Raw genomic sequence first — 21,246 nt, forward strand, 5'->3', positions numbered from 1 at the left:
ATTTGATGGAATAGATATTTCTGTACTACCATCTGAAGGTCAGGAAAGGCTCATTCCCAATGGTAAACAATACGTAAGGAACAACTTGTACAACTCAAAGATAACAATTTTTCAATCGATTTTTCAACAAAAAGGCACTCTTTGTTTTACTCGATAAAATTTATGGTTAAGGATATATGTAAAATTTTGTTGGTTACCCTGCAACTTATCAAATATAAACAAAAAAATTATAATATATGTTTGAAGTTGGCACCTTGCACTTCTACATATTCCAATCCACCTATTAGGAAAAATGTTATTTAGATGATTTTTTATATTATATAGGAAGTGGGGAGGGGCTCCATCGTGCATGAATCATATGTTTAGAGGAATATCACATAACATAGGTGAGAAATTCTACGTATTGCTGACCATGCAGGTTATTATCAAAAAATATGGACAACAATAACACAAAATCGATTATTTGTTTGCATTATACATTGAGGATTTTCATCTTCCCATGAATGTAAATTATGAGAACCGGAAACAATGGTAAATACAAGAAACGAAATGATCCATTGTGACGTTATAAGGCAGAATCTTGGAATGCTCTTCCAAGGTCAAAAAAATATTTTCCGTATACTCCGGAAGTGTGTAAAAGGGCAAGTGCCCATTTCGAACATTTAATATAGTTTTTTTGTTCTGATTTGAAGTTGTAGGATAACCAATTAAATTTTTTCACATTTCAATTTTTTCGTTATGTAAGTAACACGACAATCGAGAGTATTCAGTTCAATTGGAAATTTTTTATTGTGTTTTAGTACCTTCTGTAAGTATTTTCAGAAGTAATTTAAACTTAAGATACATTTTTTTAGAATATCTTTTTATGGCGAACGGTTTTCTTGGCATGTACAACGATTAAATATACATATCTTTTACACCATCATTTTTATCGAGTTAAACAAAGAGTACCTTTGTGTTAAAAAATCGATTGAGAAAATCATTTTGGTTATCTTTTGATTGTACATAATGTCCCTGCAAAAGTTACGAATTGTTAACCCCTGGCCTTGCGATAGTAGTGTAGAATCATTTATGCTACACACTACATGGACATATGTTATGATTCATAGAAAATTCATAATGTTCAAATTTATAACTAAGAAAATATACTCAAATATAAGTTCTGATGTCGCAACTTTAAAGGCCTATTTCGTTTAAAAAAAAAATCACAGCATTATTTTCACGTCACCTACACTATATAATGTACGCAGCAAATACTATATCAATACTGTTGGGAATTTGTACTCCCATAAATGTATAGGAATGAGTTATATTTTTTTAAATTATTCCAGTTTTATTTATAAAATTTTATAGGCAGTCTTCCATTTGCCATTGAAATTCCTTCTATTGGACAGTGATTCGTGATATTGATTGAAATATTTTACCAGAATTGAATTTATAGCGTATATCTCGAAGTAGTTAGACTATGAGCTCGTTGAGTGAGAATAAGTAAGTTTTGGTGCCTTTTTACTTTGAAAATTTTTCAAGGAAAGCCTTACATCGAAATCTACTTGTAAATTCTTATAAAAGTAAGTTATTTTGTTTCACTGACTGCTCTCCGGATATGATGTATTTTTAAGGGTGTCTTCTATAAATTATAAACCAGAAGCTCATTGATTTTGTACAAAGTATTCTATCCAAGTTTGTATGTATTTGATCAAATTTGGTTATATTTATTGTTATGGATTTCACGAAAAGCCGATTATAAACACATGAAATTTGTTAATTGATAAATTCTACATAATCTATCTAATTAATTAGCCATGAAGCTGAAAATTTTAACAGCCTTCGGCTAACTGGTAGGCAGTGCACCTGTTATGGTAATTTTTTCAAATCAGTACAAATACAAAGCTACTTAGCTTTTTATTAAAATAGATGATTATTTTTATATAACCTCGTTATGAACAAAATTTCTTTGTAGAGAATATGTTCATTACGAGGATGTGAGCATAAAGAGTGTGCGTTTTTACTCATATAGCTATTCCATATTATTTTTTGTAAGGTATGTACTAATTGGAAACTGTGCTTGAAAATTATGCACAAAATCAAAATAATTCTCTTCATTACTTCAACTTGAGAGATAAATAGTATGAAAGAGTATAGCTTTTTTCCAAGAATAATAGAGTTGGTGCTTTGCCTTAAGATTTGACACTCAATTGGAAAAGAAAATTGAAATTCTAGAAAAATATCTATTCAATTCTGTTTAACTATTAACTGTTAATAGTTCAATTATTCGATATAATTTCATTTTAGTAAAAACTATCTCCGTTTTTCACTATTGCATAATCAAATCAGTTGCAATCAACTATTGAAATTAAAATCTCATCTGTACGGCATATTAACAAAATAGTTGAGAAAATAATATTTTTTTTAAATATCAGCATACAACTTTTAAATTAATTGATAAGAAAAAAATTACGTTTGATCAAAGTAAGTCAATAGCAATCATTAAGGATTCTATAAAACATATCAATCCATTTATTTTATATATTGAATTCCAGTGACTATTTTTTACCCAATAATAAAATTCAAAATTTCAATAAATCCTCATTTTATTAGATAATAAAATATCTCTTTCTCTCATATATACTAACTAAATCAGGAGAGCAGAGAGTGAAGACGATTAGCGCACTTTAGAAATATGTTTATGAAAATGTGCATTGGCAAACAACAAAAAAGTGGAGATGGGGACCCATCGAAATTCGCCATAGAAGAGGCAGGGGGCGATTTTTGTGTTCCCACCCTCCGTGAAAAAGTGGGGGGAGCAATTTTGACGTTCTTAGGGTCAATTTTACATATTTTGATCCCCCTGAACATGAATATGTCGTTACTTTCAAGATCCGACCTCGAGAAGTGCTCGAATTTCAAATTAAAAATTCACCCATTTTCCGATTTTTGTGAAAAATACATCAAAATTGCGGTTTTTCTTCAATAGACCGAATACATTTTTCAGGATAGAATTTTCAATACGACATTCGAGTACTAGAGGTCAAATATGACATTATACAGTCCCTGGCCAAATTATTAGACGCACTGTATTTTGTAAATAATTTTATGGTTCTTAAGAATTTTTATGCAGTAATTGTATATTTAAACTACAATATTATTAATTTTTTATTTTTATTCTTAACATATGGCAACAGTATGTTCACAATGTGATACATGAACGTAAACAAGTACAAACCTGTGTATCTCGTCAGGTACGGGCGTGTTTCTGTGGCTTTATGGACTGCGATTGTTTGTTTAACAGTTTAATACTACCCAGTTATTTGTTTATTCTATATGTAGTGTTTGAAAAAAATAACTGGACTTTTTTTATTAAGGGTAAAAAAAACGATCTTTCACCACGTAAAAAAGCTGAAGTGAAGGCCCTTGTGAAAGCGAAAACATTCACAAACCGCGAAATTTCACGAAGATTGAAGGTATATTTTTTTCTATTTTTGACAGGTCTGCTTCAGTGACGAAAGCACATTCGAAATTTTGCACAATAAAGCTCTATATGTGCGTCGTCGTTGTGGAGAAAAGTTTCAACCTGACTGTGTCGTTCCAACGGTTAAACATTCCACCAAAGTGATGATTTGGTCAGTCATCAGCAGCAAGGGCACTGGACGTTTGTACGTCGTAATTTGAATAATGAGGCAAGATCAGTACAAAGAAGTATCGCAAAATCACTTGATTCCGCAGCTCAGAGAATGGTTTCCAAATGGAGAACCATTCACTTTCATGCCAGATGGAGCTCCCCGCCACACTGCTCGGTCTGTTAAAGCTTTTTTGGCAGAAGAAAATATCCCTCTGTGGGATTGACCGGGTAATAATCCCGATATGAATCCGATTGAAAATGTGTGGGAGCTAATAAAATGAGAAATAGCTGGGGATGTAATTACCAAAAAACCCAGCTTCTAGAAACGATTATTCATGTGTGGAATCATCATCCTCAAATACAGGAGACAGTACAGTCTTGCAATGATAGCATGCCGCGCAGAATTAAAGCTTTCATAGCGGCTAAAGGTGGCTCAACTAAATATTGATTTTTCACTTTTCTGTTAAATTTAAAAAACATATGATTTTCTAAATTAATGTTGTTTTATTTATGTTAATAAAACGGTACAATATCACTCGGTAGTTAATATTTTACATGAAATCTTGCAGTGCGTCTAATAATTTGGATAGGCACTGTAACGTATAAATAAGCTCGATATGTCGAGGTGGGAGGAAACAGGAGGTACCGCAAGTTGCCTAGTTTCGAGGATTTTTCATGTTATTTATACGTTTTTTAAATATTTTCTTCTCTGTACAAAATATGACAAACTTTGAAACATTACAAGGAGCCACAATTTTTATTTTTTTCAGAGCATATTCGATGAACCGTCAGTATTGGGATCGATTTCAAAATATTCATCATAATAACCTCTTCTCAAAACCATAATTCAATGTGGAGTATTATACTGAAAGGAAATCTTTTTGACCACTTTGTAGGGGCGCAGGGAAAACAAATTTGAGAATAAAATTTGAATTTTTTCTAATAAAAAAGAACTTAATTTCTTTCTTTCGAATTTTGATCTATTTTTTCTTATACTTTTTTTTGAAGTGATGGGGAGATACGAACGTCTTTTCAAATTTATTCCTCTCCCTTTCAGAAAATTCAATCAAATTTCAATTTAAATATTGAAATTTGACATCATTCAATTTTGCATCAAAAAGGTGCTCTTGATAAAACTCGATACTGTGTACCGTTTTCAAAATATTTTGATTTTATAATTATGAAGTAATAACTGACGCTGGTATGAAGAAATGATAAATATATGAATTGAACAAAAAACCACTAGATGGTTTGTGTAATCATTGTTAGTTTCTTCTTCAAAACCGCCGTCTGTGTCTTCCAAAACTTATCGTTTTTTCATTCTGCCGCTGGCAACTTGAACATTTGAGATAAATAATTCATGTATATCTTCCATTCACCTACTCAATTGAATCACATAATTACTCTCGCTCAATCTTCTCCAGGCTTGCAGCTAAATTCTAGTTCACAAAGAAGCCACATTTCACATCTAAACAGGATTGTGTCACCTGTGGATTCACTAGTAGCAAATCTACAAGCTTTGGTGGGTGAAAATTACTTTAGACAGGTATCATGCAATAGCCCTATTCATTTTTTTACTATGGATGTAATGGGGTTATTCTGTTCTTCCTCATTCCCAACTCAAAAATTTCTTCGAACACATGCCTCTCAAAATGTCTCCCTATTATAAAATAATCCCTTACGATTAGGACATATTTACCACCGCTTTAAGTCGTACGAAATGATCGAACGAAATTTAAAGGATTTTTTTCTATTCATATTCTATTTCATGGGTGCTTTTCTCTTTCGATGTGGTCCATTACTCGTAGCACGAATCGCACATTTCTTAAACCAGTCCTTCACAGAAAAGGAGCTATTCAACCAATAACACCTTTCGAAAATTCAGGCTACTCTCGCCCTCGGCATAACTAGTTTTTTTCTCTTTTCCATAATCGTTTTCAAGGAATCTTTCAAGAGGCCTTCTTCAATGAAGTACTACTGAGCCTATTTTGTCTTGAGTACCGTTGACGTACTAGCTTCGTTCTAATTTCGAGAGAACTTTATCTCAGCACTCTTTTTTGCCCTTCTTGCATCTGTGAGAGCACTTCTCCAATTCCTACGCTAATTGAATCAGTATCAAGAATTACCCTCTGGTAATTGATAAACCTAAAATCAGCATCGTGGTTGAGTGTCTAGAATGCCGTTCGACAGTCTCCATCCCAGTGAAGAACTCCCCTTTTCTGTGAATCGAGTCAATGGCTTGACAATTTCTCCAAATTTCATTACGATCCTTTAATAATACGTGTAAAATCCAAGAAAACTAATAACTTTATGCTTGCAGTTAGTTGCGAGCATTATTGAACGGAATTTTCTCTTGATCCACCACCACTTCTTCATTGCTTACTATATAACTTATATATTTGACTTGTTTTGAAATGTCTGACTCTTCTTAGGGTTCATGTTCTGGAACCAAGGTAGAAAACACCTTGCTGCCAGCTAAAGTATCAATTTTATCATCAATTCGAGTTAGAGGATAGCTGCCTTTCTTCTTAACGTTGTTCAACTGACGATAGTTCACGCAGAATCTTGTAGTTCTATCCATTCTCTTCACAAGCACTACTGAAGATAAGCATGGACTTTAAGATGGTAGTATTACTTTATCCTCTTCCATCTCGCGAAGTATCTTTTGAGATTCCTCTCTCTTCACTAGTGATAGTCTGTGAGCTGATTGTCTGATTGGTTTAGCAACATCAGTACCGATTTTGTCTTTGATTACTGATGTTCTTCCAGTTTTCTCTCCTTTTGGTACGAATGGGTCTCGATACTATGAGAGCAATTCTCTCATTCTCCTTATGTTAGCTCGATTCGAGGAAAGACCAGCTTCCGATATAATTTTTTTTAAATTGTTCATGAGAATTGTAAGTTATCGTTGATTGAGAGACTATAGACGTTGCTGATACACAGGATTCAGCCCTGGTCTCCTTCTTGATGGTAATCGGGTCAGCGTTTACGTTTATCATAACCACTTAGTTTTCCTTCGCCGACATAACCATTACGTCTCCAATTAGTACTCCTTTACCACCCTCTCAGTCGTAGCTCCATTGCTTAATCATAATCGATGTACCTTGTCCCATAACCTCCTGTACCGACGTTACTATCATGATTTCGCTCCGTGCAGATAAAACAGTACTCGTATCTTCATCTACAGCCGCCAGCAACGTTTTGCTCTCAGATGAATGTAGAAATACCTCTAAGGACCTACTTCAATAGTTCTGTTTATGATGTTCAACTAGAAACCATGTAGATTCATTACGTCCTTCCCCAGAAACTTGTCTTCTCTAATGTCAGCTACGATTACTTTATGCGTGATCGTTTCTGCACCAAGTTGTATTTATGTATCTCCGTGAATATTATCTACATTCACTACATTCACTTCTTTATCTTAATATATTTCTTTCAAAAATCATATTTCTAAAAATATCAATTTTATCGTGATAAATATGACCTTTTTTTTATTTGTATTCCAATAAAGAATCCGATCCCTTGCAGATGTTTAAACAACTTCGATTAAACAATAAGGCACGAGATTGCCTCATAGTACCATGCATGTATATCATCATTAGAGCGATTTGAAGAGGATCGTAAAAAACTTTGTAGAATAGTTTTCGGTACTCATAGTCCGATTCCTCTAGGACTAAATAATATTTAGAAAACAAATTATCAATAGCATTGACAGGGCATTTTGCAAAATTGTTCTGTTTTTTATTCCTACACATACATTTCTAGCCTCTTTTCAAATATAAACCACTTATTTGTTTAGAAAATTTTTTTTCTGAATTTCTTAATATCCCTATTCGCAATTAGTTTCATAGATTTATCTTGAGATACAGAAGCCCTTTGTGATTGCTCAAGAACTTTTTAAGCATAGGAATAATTTGATTTCATGTAAATATGTGGATGTACCATTTGTTTACTCTTAAATAACTCATGAGACTATAGAAGAGCATCATGAAAGAATCTGTAAAATAAAATATGACTTTTTCTTCTGAGTATTATTCCCCATAGAATAAAGCTGCGTTCAAGCATATATATCAGAGTTATTATCGATTCTTGCTATAGGGCGATAGTAGAAATAGATTCTTTTTCAATGTTATCTTAAAGTATGGAACCTGAGAAATGTTCTGCTCTCTCTCTCTGCCTTTTTTTCATACTGTGTATAAAAAACAATTGATATTGTTAATGGATATGATTAACACTTTCTAAACTACATAATAGTATGTAACTACATTTCCCCTCTACAAAGAGTTTGGTTAGTCTTTTTATTTATAGTAGGTCTGTCAGGCTAATTGAGGGACTAATGTTAAACTACAGAAAATGATTCAATATAATGATAGTTTACGATTGGAAGGGACAGGTGAACTTCTAGGGATTAGACGTAGAAAATTGATACGTTTGTCAATACTATTACTTGGTTTTTTGTTTTGAATAAATGTAGTAGCTACCAAATTAGCAAGTGAATATAATAAAAGGGTAGATATATGTGAGAATAAATCATCCTATCAGTAACAATCCCTTGATATGAATTATATGTTTCTTTTTTTATTTATGTGATGATCTTTTCTTGAAAACATACATCATAATTTTGAGTTCACTATTTTCCTATTATTAGAAGATTTGATTCCAAATTGATTTTATTTTTAATTTAATATTTTTTCAGTTAAGATATCCAGAATACATCCAGGATTCTGAGCCACGATTAAACTTAGCTGATATCCTCTATTCTAACTCAAGGTTTCAAAGGAATCTAAGAAGTAGTAATAAAAATAACGACAACCGCAAACGTGGCAGTAGATGTTATTTCAACGCTGTCAGTTGTTTCGGAAAAAAATAATTAATTATGTGAAATTATTCGCTATCAGATGCTTTTAAAATTTTATTTCAAACTATATATAATTACTATAATGTAATAATGAAAGAATAAATATTTTAAATTGTGAATTGTTTTATTACCAATAGAACTTATGTAAAGCTATAGTCTACAGAATCATTGTTAAGTAAAAGATGGTTCCTTATTGGTATCAAATACTATATCATGATACAATACAGTGTTTTACAAATACAAATTTCTTTAAGTATATGAAATTATATTTTTCAAAATAATCAAAATTCTAAGCTCGATTATGACCAAATTATATACCATTCTCATTAATTTCGTATTAGAAAAGTTAAAATTGGAAACAATTGAAAGTAGACTTCAAGAAAACTTTATAAACAGTTTTAACCAACAAATCATTCTCCAAATTTATTTGTATGTATCAAAAATAAAACATTTGCCATAGTATTATTTTATTATTGAAGATACATATAAAAAATGTCTCAAAAATAGAAAGTTGCATAGGGTAGTTAATATTTTGTAATATATATTACATGTCGTTCAGTACTAAAATATTGTTTTCTCTCACCGAACATATATAATATTAAAAGAATTGTGATATCCAACGAAAAAAATTATTGTCGTTCAAAATACAACGGAATATTGATATTATGTATATTTGCGAAATGCCCTCAATTGTCAATGTTATGTTGCCAATGCGAATGAACAACTTTTTATCCAAAACAAAAACAACAATAATTGAATCTACTTAACGAGAAAAGCCGAAAACAGAATAAGTCAATACCAATTCACAAAAGGTCACGAATCGATGAGATTCATAAATCAAGTAGATAATGGAAAAAGCTCAAGAATATAACAAAGAAATTGAAAAGACTAAAAATAACTGGAAGGTAATTACACTGAAAACACAAGTAAAACAGACCCAAAGTGCCGGCTTTCCAAAAACACTGCTCAACTTGGCCCAAACGCATGTTAGAAGTAATGTAAACAATGGGAGTCTAATAAGGGTGTCACATAGATGCATATGCAGATGATATAGTGATAAAACAGCTGATATGGCGTGCTGTGCCAATAAGAAACTACTAGAAATTAAATTATTTTCTAAGGCCACAAAACTCAATATGCACAATGAAAGACCTCAAAAACCTTACATCAAGAACATATTCACTTGTTGGCTGAATGAGGCTTTTCCATTTATAAAAAAAAATATAACTATCTCATTTCTAGAAGAAATGGATTGCGAATTTTCAATTCAACTTGTATTATAATTGGGACTGGTACACACTAACACCGAATATTAACAAGACAAGAAGAGACACTTTAGGCTCCTCCCCTTGCTGTACCTATCTCATTTGAATATCGTGCGCTACTCTTTTTTGACTGCTTGAAGTCACCATGCATAAAACAGTTACCCGCCACGTCGCGTCGTGTCGTAGAGAAAAGTGCATGAATATACCGATTGGCCCTACTTGCCGTAGTGATAGCAGTTACTTTTAAATTAAACTAATCGTTCACTTTTTACATGTGCATATTAGATAATTAACTATGTTAATGAAGATTCACATTATCTTTTGAATCTAGACATAAAGTTGTTATATATTTATACCATTATGACTTCTGAACGATTTGGTTATAAATATAAGAGTCTGCGAGCTGCAAGTTTTATACAAAATAATTCTAGAAAGAATTTGCAATGTAACGCTGTCCTGTCACTGAATTTGATAAAAATAGTGCTCAGTTTTTTTGAAGAAATGTATGACTGTAAATCTATGTTAGGTTGACAAAATATAATTTTGTTAAAAAATGTTATTCACAGAATGTTTCTAAATTCATGCGCCAAAATTCAAGGAATAAGATGGGTCTTTCCTATAACAAAATTTCCTCAGCCCAATCCTTTCCGAGATATCATCCTTAAAAGGTGATGACTAGAGTTCAAATTTAGTTTCTCCTGGAATTTCAGTAATGCTAGGAAGTTGAGATGCTGTAATTTTTATGCACTCGCAAAAGACTAACAACGGGCATTTTTTCAATATTCCTGTTACAGGGAATTAGCAACCCTTACTTTGTTTCATATCGAAACTTTTTTCAAGACAAAGTTCCATGAAATAAAATTAAAACTTATTAACTTATAACTTATTTTATTTAAAAATATTTTTATTGTTAAATATTTTTTCAAAACCAATAGCCCCAGAGAAAAAAAAATAAACACCATAATTCATAATTTTTTTAGTAAATTGAGTAAAAACAGTAAATATGTAAAATTTAACACGAATCATAATAAATGCTCTACCTTGTTTTTAATTACAAAGTTTTAAAATAGTAGGCTGTTGTCACTTCGACAATTCATTTACCATGAAGTCAAACGCTGTTGTTGATAGTTACCAATTGAAGTTTACTTCTAAGTTTGTAGGTTGTTATTTTTGAGTTATTTGTATATTGTAACACCTATACAAACATTAAAATAGCCGACATACATTTTGTGTATGGTATGGCAAATGGTAGTTTCGACAAGCGAATGACGCATCATCATTCTGTATTTGCACGAATTCACAACGGCTTATCCAAAATTTTCTCATTAATCATTTATGGCAGACGAGAATCCCCATAATATTATAGAGAACCATTTTCAAAATGTTTTGTCAGTGAACGTATGGACTGCTAGGCAATATTTAGATGCAACTTATCGCAACAATAGGATTACTCGATCTCCAGAGTTATATTCTTGTGGTTTTTGTTTATGGGGTTACCTAAATCATTAGTCTACTTGACACTTATAGTTGATATCAACGATTTGCAGAATCGTATTTAAATAGCGTGTCACTAGGTGACCTTGAATCTTTGAAGGTCTGCGACAATCCATGACGCGTAGGCTACGTTCATTATTTTGACTAGAGGTGCTTATTTCTTATGTATCGTATTACATTTTATATTTTTAATATCATCCACTTAATTTATAGAAAAAATGTAAATTAGGGTGTTCATATTTTTCTCTGCAGCTATTGGTTTTGGGAAAACAATTGAGAATGAAAAAAATTTTCAATAGAACCAGGATTTCAAGTTATAAATCTTACTTCATAAAGCTTTATCTCCAAAAAAAGTTTTGATATGGAATAAATTAAGGGTTGCTTATTTCACCCCCATACAATGTAACATAGATATTGGAAAAATACCTGTGATGAGTCCTTTACGATTGCGCGCAAATTACAAAATTTCAAATTTCTAGACACACTGAAATTCCAGAAAAAAACAAAAACTTAATTTCAGTCACCACCTTTTAAGAGTGATATATCGGAAAGGGGTGGGCGGAGGAAATTTTGTTATAAGAAAGTAGTTTCCAGTTACCAGAGAGATTGGAAAACCGAGATTCGGAAAACCGAAATTAGTAGACCAAAACCGACAAGCGCTATTTGAAGGAGACCATGACTTTCAGGAAGGACTGAGCCGTTTGCGTACGGAGGTACTGGAAAAGCTAGATATAGAGTAACTATAGAGCAACAATGAGATTTTGTGACTCCCTCAGAAAATTATTCGCTAGCCAGCCCATATCAAGAACGCAGGAGGGCGCCGTCTTCCAGAAAAATTTTGGTCATTAGAAAAACTAATAGAGTAGAACCCGTCCACACCGACACGCTAAGAATCAAACACAATTCGCGGTACATTTTCTACATGGTAATTGAAAATGAATTTCAAGATCGATCCACCTACCGCGATGTGTGAGTAATGCTACAAAGCTTCCGCGACAATTTGTTGGAAGCCAACGTTACGAAACTGACTATGACCAAGATAGCGAAAGTGAGATTTCAGGATACCGAGGTTCACATATTGATTTGCATCTATGCACTCTGTCATCAGTACTTAATGAAGACGGTGCCCTGCTATTTTTTAATGACCGGAATGGAATGGGTCCAGTTGCCGATTTAAACATCCAGTCCCGGCTATACATGAGTTCCAGGAGGAACTTTCTTTTAGGTGGGGGGTAATATTACTAACTTGTCCACGACATAGACCGTGAAGCCTGGCCTGTTCGATTATAATGGAAATCTAAAATTTGGCGGATACGCCGGTTCGTTCGCTATTTGTTTTTACACATATTTTTATCATAGCGGCTTCTTTCTTGTTTTTTATGATGAGCGGAGAGTTGTTTGTATTATTTCCTTAGAACTAATTTCTAGGAATTTCTTATAAATTTGTTTGTTTCTTGATTTTCTAGAACTCTAGAAATTTTTTTCTGATATACTCGTATATTCGAGCTTATTTAGCAGCGAAAGTTTGCTTATAATTAAAACCGGTGAATTTAAATAAATTAGAATATTAGTTATGAAAGTGGTGAATAGTTAATTATATAAGTAGTGGATAATTATTATTATTTGAGTTAGTTAAGTATTACCATTTTTTGTATATATGAACTGCCCATCAAATATTAATGTAAAAGTTGCTAAATAATATCGATAGCGATAAGTATCACATGTTATCCAATTTGCTTTATGTAGTTGGTGAAAATAAAAATTTTATATTTGGCATTGATGAAGAAATAACTAGACACATCCCAATATATATCAAAAATGAAAGACCCTATATACGTTATATGTGAAAAATTGATTGATTGAAAATATTTTACGGTGAACCTACGCTTTTTAAAAAAATGTTATTTGAAAAATTATAACCTCATATTGTATTTTCAAGGCAGGGAGAAGATTAGCATAATTTTTTTACCGTTCCTTGATCCTCAAAATCAACTATTTCGTTCATTTTGCCTTCCGGGTACAAAAATGATTTTCTACCTCTTTTTTCATAAGAAACGTTAACATATTGGATTCTCCGCAGGAAAATAAACCGAATACAGAATCTATTGAAAACATATTTCTCTTTCGCCTAACCGCTGGGTATACTGTGATGAGTAAAAGAAGCTTAAAAGAAATATTCCAATAAAAGCCCTAGTGAAAACAAATTCAACTTTCATATCAAACGATTTCGCGAAATCAGACCGTTCTATTCTATCCTATGTTACATATAGGTAGTGTTGAGCATTATACGGGTAAATTATAATTTCAAATAAAGAATTTTCGAATTGTCATAGATACTATATGGTCTCTGCTAACTTTTGTCATAACTCGGATAACTCCAAGTACCATTGAAAATAAATATACTCAAATTGCTATCTGGTGTATTAGACTTCCATGCGTAGATTTCTCTTTCTCTTACATAAGCAATTTTTAGTTGCAGTGATTTATGTAAATATGGCGGAATGTTTTTGCAGTGCTATTTACCAAGATAGAAAAAAACAAAGTATTTTTTTATCTAGTCTAGTGCGCGATACCAAAACTATTATAATTACTTACTTCTAATTAATTAGTTTTTTGATCTAATGATGTTTTTTGAGGGAAATTACTTTCCGATCAGTGACTGCATGGTCTATCGATATTCTAAATACTTCATACGGTAATTAAGAAATTAAATTTGAATTTCTAGGATATGGCCTCATTGAATAAGTGATTATTGTATACGCTACATCTCTAACGAAAGTAAATGGAAGCAAGTTTCTTGGATTATTGTCTAGATTGTTCAGTACATGCAAAGAATTGGCTAATGGTCCTTTATTTCATCAACTTTTGGTATAAACTCCAGTAAATCGGCCAGCAACTCAAATATCTCTTAAAACAAGGAGATATTCAAATGTACTACCTCAGTTAAATTAGAAGTAAAGGTTTTTTTGGTTGTTAGAATAAGTAAAACCGCTATTATAAATTTATAATATGAGATGAAAAATAGCATTATTTAGCATACGAAGGTAGCAACTTAAGTTTTGGGATATGGCCACTCTGATGTGAATATGTTAAATCTGGCATTGCCAACATAAAGTTCGAAAATTTTAATGGTGAAAGTACTTAGATCGTGTTATACGAATGCTATCTGAGTTTTTTACAAATACTTAATCACCAAAACGCAAAATTTGTAATGTAAAACTTAGTGCTAAACATATACTGAGTATATACAATATGAGGACACAATAAAGAAGTACGATATTTCAGTGAATGTAATGAAGAAGTGAAAACATTAATGTAGAAAATATAATTATATGATGGGTTATTTAAAGGAAACCAGCTTATATATGTTCTTCTGTCTTCTGTTGCTAATAACCTTAGTAGTTGAAGGGACGAAGAAAACAGGCGAACTTTTTTGCAACCACATTTAACAATGATATTATCATAGTTATATAATATATAATATATACCGATAGAAAAAATTTTAGGTCTATAGAGATGTATATATTTATGAGTATTTTTCTTCAATTTCTTAGACCTTTTATATATGTTTATGTGTTTTGATTTTAGTTGTGCAGTCAGTGAAGCTTTTCACCACCGAATTTTTTGAAACAGAAGCGATGTACTTGGAATTTGTCACATAATTAGATAAAAATCGTGGATGAGAAATTATTTTTAAAAAATAATGAAAAAAATAAACAGAAAATCAAATTATAAATAAAAAATATTGAAAGAATTTTCTCGAAAAATCAATAGTTTTTTAGTTATTCACGATTGAAAACCTCATTTTCAAACATTTTTCTGGAGTAAATCAAAAACTACGCATTTTATTAAAAAAGTGTGACAATTATAGTTCATGAAAAAACAGAACAAATATTGTTTTATAAAATGTTCTACGTCGAATACAAAGCAATACGTGATTAGTGAAAGGAAGCTTATTTTGGGTAGATTATTCGAATCGATGGGTTTTTTGTAGTACTCAAAAAGACCTTTAAAATGAGCACTTACAAAAGTGATTTGGACCAAAAAAAAAATTGGTCGCTCGTATTTTTAAAAGAAACATGAGCAGTTCCAGCTGTACCATTTCCACCAGAATTAAAATTAAACGTAGACCGTTTACAATTAGTTTCATTTTAGTGTTATTTATACGATCCTGCAGTTAGATCGATTTGGAAATATTTTTTGAAAAATATACGGTAAAAGTTGAAAACGTATTTTTCATTTTTTTTTAAAAATGGCCTTAATTGCATAATAACTCTGAAACTAAGGAAAATACGTCAAAAATTATGAAAAACAAAAATTTAGTATTTTTCCCAACAAATATTTTGGTTTTATTATTTCTGTGACTTGAAAAATAGAGGAGTATCTACTAGTGGAAAAATTACCTGTCACGAACCCTTGAACCTTTACCTTGAAACAATACAAGGCTCAAAATATTTTTCATTTACATGAGCTTATCACTCTTGAAATTGCCTTCAAAATGCTTTGTTATATAATACTATAGTTTTAGAAATCATCGAGTTATGGTTAAAAACCAATGACATTTTTTTGCAGCAAAATAAGTTTTCTCATTTTTGGAATAAAATGTTATGATTTGAGAGGCAGATACATATATATGTATATATATATAAATATATATAAATATATATACATATATATATATATATATATATATATATATATATAAAATATATATATATATATATATATATATATATATATATATATATATATATATATATATATATATATATATATAAATGAAATATGTCTTTGCCAGCTATATTATGAGCGGTTTTTTATTGGGAACTTGGCAAGGAAACACCACAGTGGACTAACTTCAATATATTTTCCGACCTTTCGAATGTTTATGTATTCTTCGTCTGGGACTGAAATTATGGTCAAATACAATATAAGAAATATGTATGAATGTATAACAAAAATAAAATTTCATATACAGTAATTAATTAAGATTTTCGGTGATTTTTGATATTGTTAATGCCTGTAAAAATTTTAAACTCATAGAATTCAATATTCAAATTGACGTTCATAGAAATTTTGATTAATTGAAATATTGATTCTGGATACTATAGGATTATTATTAATTTTTGATTGGTTAGATTAAGAATGACGTTGAATTTTTATAGGTTAGATAAGGATAAGTTTTAGTGAATGATGTTTAATAATGATTGGTAAATTTATGGATAACATTGAATTTCAATAGGTTAGGTCGTTATGAATGTAGTTGAAATTTATAGGTTAGGTGAGGTTAGTTGGTTGTTAATGGCGTTGAATTTTCATAGAATTTGCTCTTTCAAAATCTAAGAGATATGCATAAATAACACTAAGGTTATTTAAATCAGTTTTCTTATTATTGCATTGATCATTTTGGGCAATATATGTTGTTTCTAGAAATAAACGTTTTTTGTAGTTTTTCAGTTGTCATAACTTTGGTAGATTCATCATTCATATTGTATCATTTGTGATAAACATGAATCGCTAATGAACATCTATCTGCTATCACTCTTGTGAGAAGTTATCCGACTAATCAGTGACCTTTTCAATTGACCAATTTACTTTTTGTCAATTTAAACAAGGTATTTCATATACTATGTTAGGCAATTTATTGATTGGTGTTTTATCTTTCACTTCAGTAAAAATTGTTTGAATATTAAGTGTTTGACTGTATGCTATTTTAATATTATGTTGTATTAAGATTCCAGAATGTTTAGGAATAACTGATTTTATATATGGTAAAGGTGTAAAGGTGTATAAATTGATGGAGTAGAAATGTTAGAAATGATGTTTGAAAATATTGTTTCAATGTTTGTGTCAATATCAAATGAATTATACAAAATTCGTTTCAAAAGATATGGAGGATATGAGTTTTCATAAAAAAGTTTGTAAAGTATTTTAATTACATTATATCAACGTCAATTTGATTATTAAATTTTGAATTGTATAAGTTTTAAATTTTTACAAGCATTAACAATATCAAAAATCACCGAAAATCTTAATTAATTATTTCCCAGACGATGAATACATAAGTATTCGAAAGCTCGTAAAATCTATTGAAGATTAGATTAGAAGAGACCTAAAATCAAAACCTATTTTTTCACCATTGATCTAGAGAAAATTTTCATATAGGTACCGCAAATATGAGGAATTTGGAAAATATATATTTAATTATGTTTTGAAGAATGTTATGTAGTTCCAGCTTTTTGTAATTTGATGTATTTCTACTCTTATTCTTTTGTCTAATTTTAGCGGAATATTAAGCTCCATGTCTCGAAACCAATAGTACTTCATATAAAAGAGCTCAGACTCAAGCGACCTCTATTTTCTCATTATCACGTGAGTGCTTTTGAAAATATTAAGGTATATTCTGAACCAGGCAGTTAATGATAGGAGAATGGGAGGGTATGTTGAGAAAAACAAATTTCAATTTAAATTAATTTTAATCCTGTATTTACATATATAATATACACCTTCTGTATAAATGTTCTTTGATTGTAGTTTCATGACATAAAGTAAAATAAATGTCAATACAATTAAAATATGTTGTATAATTTTTCTGGTGTAAAAAACGAATTCACTGTAACAATAAATTCAAAACATGATATAAATTGACTTAGTTTCGATAGCTTAGATATAATATAACTATTGTGAGCTTTTTTACAAAAATTCGTTTGTATTGAGCTAGTTGAATATCTACATCCTATATATAAATAACGTTATAAATTTGCTGAAAACATTGCATCACTTTTACAACAATTAATAAATATTATGATCTAAACTGCTGAAATAAATTTTTCAAGAAAAAGCTGTTTCATACTTTTGGAAAAATAAAGAATAAAGTGGTGAAAACGTATATATACATATATGTTATAATATTACACTTATGTTTCCGTATAATTTAATATGAAGTAACAAATTTTAATAATAAAAATTTCTTGCACTAATAAGGTTCCAATATACAAATATTCTTGCTCCACAATTGTAAATACTGAATGAAATTTCAATATAAATTTACATATAAACATTGTACAATAGTACTATCATTAATTTATCATCACATATTTCCTCTTACAAAATGCAGAACCTTTAATACATGAAAATCACGTTTAGTATTCAAGATGCTCCTCCAGAATCTGATGTATTTCCTGCGGTATTGCTCGGTTCAGGTGATCCGGAATTATGACAATGACTGCAATGCAAACAAACACTACAGGAACCAAGTTTTTTCGCTAATATTGAGCGAAGTTTTAAAGCTGGACCCAGTTTCATATTCATTGTATTCGTTAGATGTTCTTCGGTGAGAAGTGGTAGACCGCTGCCATCTATTCGTTCATCTCGAAACGTCTGAAATTGAGAATAGATGGCGTTAGTATCAAGCTACAATACAAAAACAGAATACATCAATGTAACAAATGGAATATTTGGTTTTATATGCTTAGGCTTTATTCGTATAGGTGGCGGTACTTGCTTAGAAATCAAACGCTATTAATATTCAAATTATTCAATAGATATAAATATATTCTTGAATATTTAAAACCAATATTGCTATTAAAAATGACACAATGACTTATATACAGTGAATAGTTGAAGATGTAATAATGTAATAAGACTCATTTAAGAGAAGTTTTAGCACAATTGAGATTTTTTGATATTTTCAATTGAAGAGAACAATCAAAGCCTATAATTTGACCAAATTAATGTCTAGTATGTTGACATTATCCACGTCGATGTAACAAAAAAAATTATGATAAATCTAATATATTATCGAAAAAATATGACTCGATAATCAATATCTCTGTATCCACCTTGGTTATTTTGTTAAAATAATGAATTTTCAAGTATTACCAATGTTTACTCCGATACAGACAACACCTACTGTATGTTATCTGTTCCATATGAATTAATGGTTAAATTGCCCAATTTTTCATTTATTTGAAGGAATAGATTTTGTTGGTATATTTTTGTGCTTATTTCGCTTTATATTTCGATTGAATTCAGAATAATAGAGCGAATTTATACATGACCAAATTATATACTTCATAAGATTTTCGTCACTTCACTCTGGTTTTATACTTCTTGTTCGTAGACCGAAACTTGTCATACTTATTACACAGGCCTAAACAATTTTTGCAATATAGTTTAAAAATTTATTTTGATAATGTTAATACAACATAAATAGTAGAAGAATTATTTATATTCTATTTTGTTGGCAGGTAATAAATTTGAGGTTGGATTGTTATGTGAATGGCTCTGTGTAGTTATGAAAAACCTGACAAAAAGTTTTGTTAGATTAGTAAAAAATTTTGGTTAAGTCACAAGCCAGATCATTTTGTGAAAGGGTGTTGTAATCGAAGATCAAGACAAAGAGTGGACGCCCTATGTATGTGCTCTGTTACCTGTAGCGTTTAGTATTCCTTTTGCAGTTAGAATGGTATAGTGAGAACTCACCAACTATTTTAATATGAAAGAAATAAATATTTATGCTTTGTAATCTATTAGTTTTTTAGCGATAATATAATATAACTATAATCGATATATAAATGAGTTTAATAACCTGGAATGTCATTTTTTTAATAAATATTCAACGTGATGTTCTGCATATAGTTTTTTTCTTAATGTAACAAAAAACATTACGTGTAACAGCTTTTTAAACTCTTATTCATTGTATGCTATTCAGCTATACAACAGGAATTTTTTTGTCTACCAGTGTTATTGAGAGAGAAAGAGAGAAACGCTTTATTGTCAAAAAATTATTACAATTTGTAGACAAAAGCATGTGGAAACTGAAAGCGAACATAAAAATAACTAAATAGAGATAAAACATATAAAACAAATAAAATGAAATTTCAAAATACAGAATAAAACCACAATGAGTAACTAAATTATAGGTAATAATTAGTATATAAATCCAGTATGCAGCATGTCTGAAATTAAACATTATTATTAGAATAGAAGTCATTCAAGAATAAAAGGCACTTTTCAATAAATATACCCTCAAATAATTGCGTAATGCGGGTAAAGATAATATCGATTTGATTTCAATTGGCATATGCATTTTTTGCATGGTAAAATATTACATTTTTGCATTGTAAAATGCACTTAACTAATTCTGAACATGGAGTAGCTAAGTTAAGTTCGTCCTGGAAAACGAAGGAAGAGTCAGAATTTTTTAAAGAAGTCACTGGAGTGAGCTCTGCTGTTTAGTCCGAGTAAATATCTAACAGCTCTCTTTTGTAGTTTGAAGATTCGCTCATATTGAGTCCCACCACACGTACCCCAGGGAAATGCATATCGGAGATGCAACTCAATAAAGGTATAATAGACTGTTATAGAGGTTGATAAGTTTAGTTCCTTGGAAACAAAACAGGAGGAACTTAATTTTTTAGATAAGGCGGCAATATGTAACTCCCATTTCAAGGAATGGTCCACAACAACCCCCGAAAATTTTACCGATTCAACGAAGTTACTGATAGTATTATTTGATAATGAAGGCTGCAATGTATTTTTATGTCATAAAACTTTTGTTTTAGAAACGTTGAGAGAGAGAGAAGATTAGAATAACACCATGATTTAAGAATGATTGGATCACTAGATATGTTCCTATGAAGTGCCGTGAGATTAGGGTTGCTCCAAGAGAAACTAGTGTCGTATGCAAACAGACATATTTTACCACTGATGTCTAGATAGGCGATGTCTTTTATAAACAGAAGAAACAAAATAGAGCCTAGTACTGAGCCTTGGGGCACTCCACATTCTATTGGATTGCAAGATGACATCGTTGTATCAACCCTTACAAGCTGACTTGTTAGTTAGGTATGACTTAAGCCATGCGAGAGGTGTTCCCCTGAAACCGTGGTACTGCAATGTGTTGATTAAAATATTATGTTTAACACAATCGAAAGCCTTAGAAAAATCACAAAGGCATTTGATAGGACATGTCTGGTTTTAGATTTATCACCCACTTTACTGTATCT

General features: G+C 30.8%; 2 protein-coding genes and 1 long non-coding RNA gene across 6 annotated transcripts in view; 2 read left to right on the plus strand and 1 right to left on the minus strand.

The window, feature by feature from the left end:
- Positions 1 to 8,596, plus strand: part of LOC130898270 (uncharacterized) — a 111,676-nt gene extending 103,080 nt beyond the window's left edge. Inside the window, exon 5 of the mRNA XM_057807439.1 lies at positions 8,316 to 8,596. Coding sequence (XP_057663422.1) covers positions 8,316 to 8,489 — 174 coding nt within the window. The 3' untranslated portion in view covers positions 8,490 to 8,596. The remainder of the gene's footprint in view (positions 1 to 8,315) is intronic.
- Positions 8,597 to 17,068: 8,472 nt separating this feature from the next.
- On the plus strand, positions 17,069 to 17,754 carry LOC130898290 (uncharacterized). The gene is made up of 2 exons (XR_009059871.1): positions 17,069 to 17,153; positions 17,522 to 17,754. It is a non-coding gene; the product is annotated as an uncharacterized LOC130898290 (long non-coding RNA).
- The window catches only part of LOC130898287 (lethal(3)malignant brain tumor-like protein 3), a 343,664-nt gene continuing 340,111 nt past the window's right edge, over positions 17,694 to 21,246 (minus strand). For all 4 annotated transcript variants that reach the window (XM_057807478.1, XM_057807479.1, XM_057807480.1 and 1 more), the window contains one exon: positions 17,694 to 18,616. In XM_057807478.1, the coding sequence (XP_057663461.1) occupies positions 18,386 to 18,616 (231 nt within the window). In that variant the 3' untranslated portion in view covers positions 17,694 to 18,385. The remainder of the gene's footprint in view (positions 18,617 to 21,246) is intronic.

Source organism: Diorhabda carinulata, chromosome 9 (genome assembly GCF_026250575.1).
Source record: "Diorhabda carinulata isolate Delta chromosome 9, icDioCari1.1, whole genome shotgun sequence".
NCBI lineage: Eukaryota > Metazoa > Arthropoda > Insecta > Coleoptera > Chrysomelidae > Diorhabda > Diorhabda carinulata.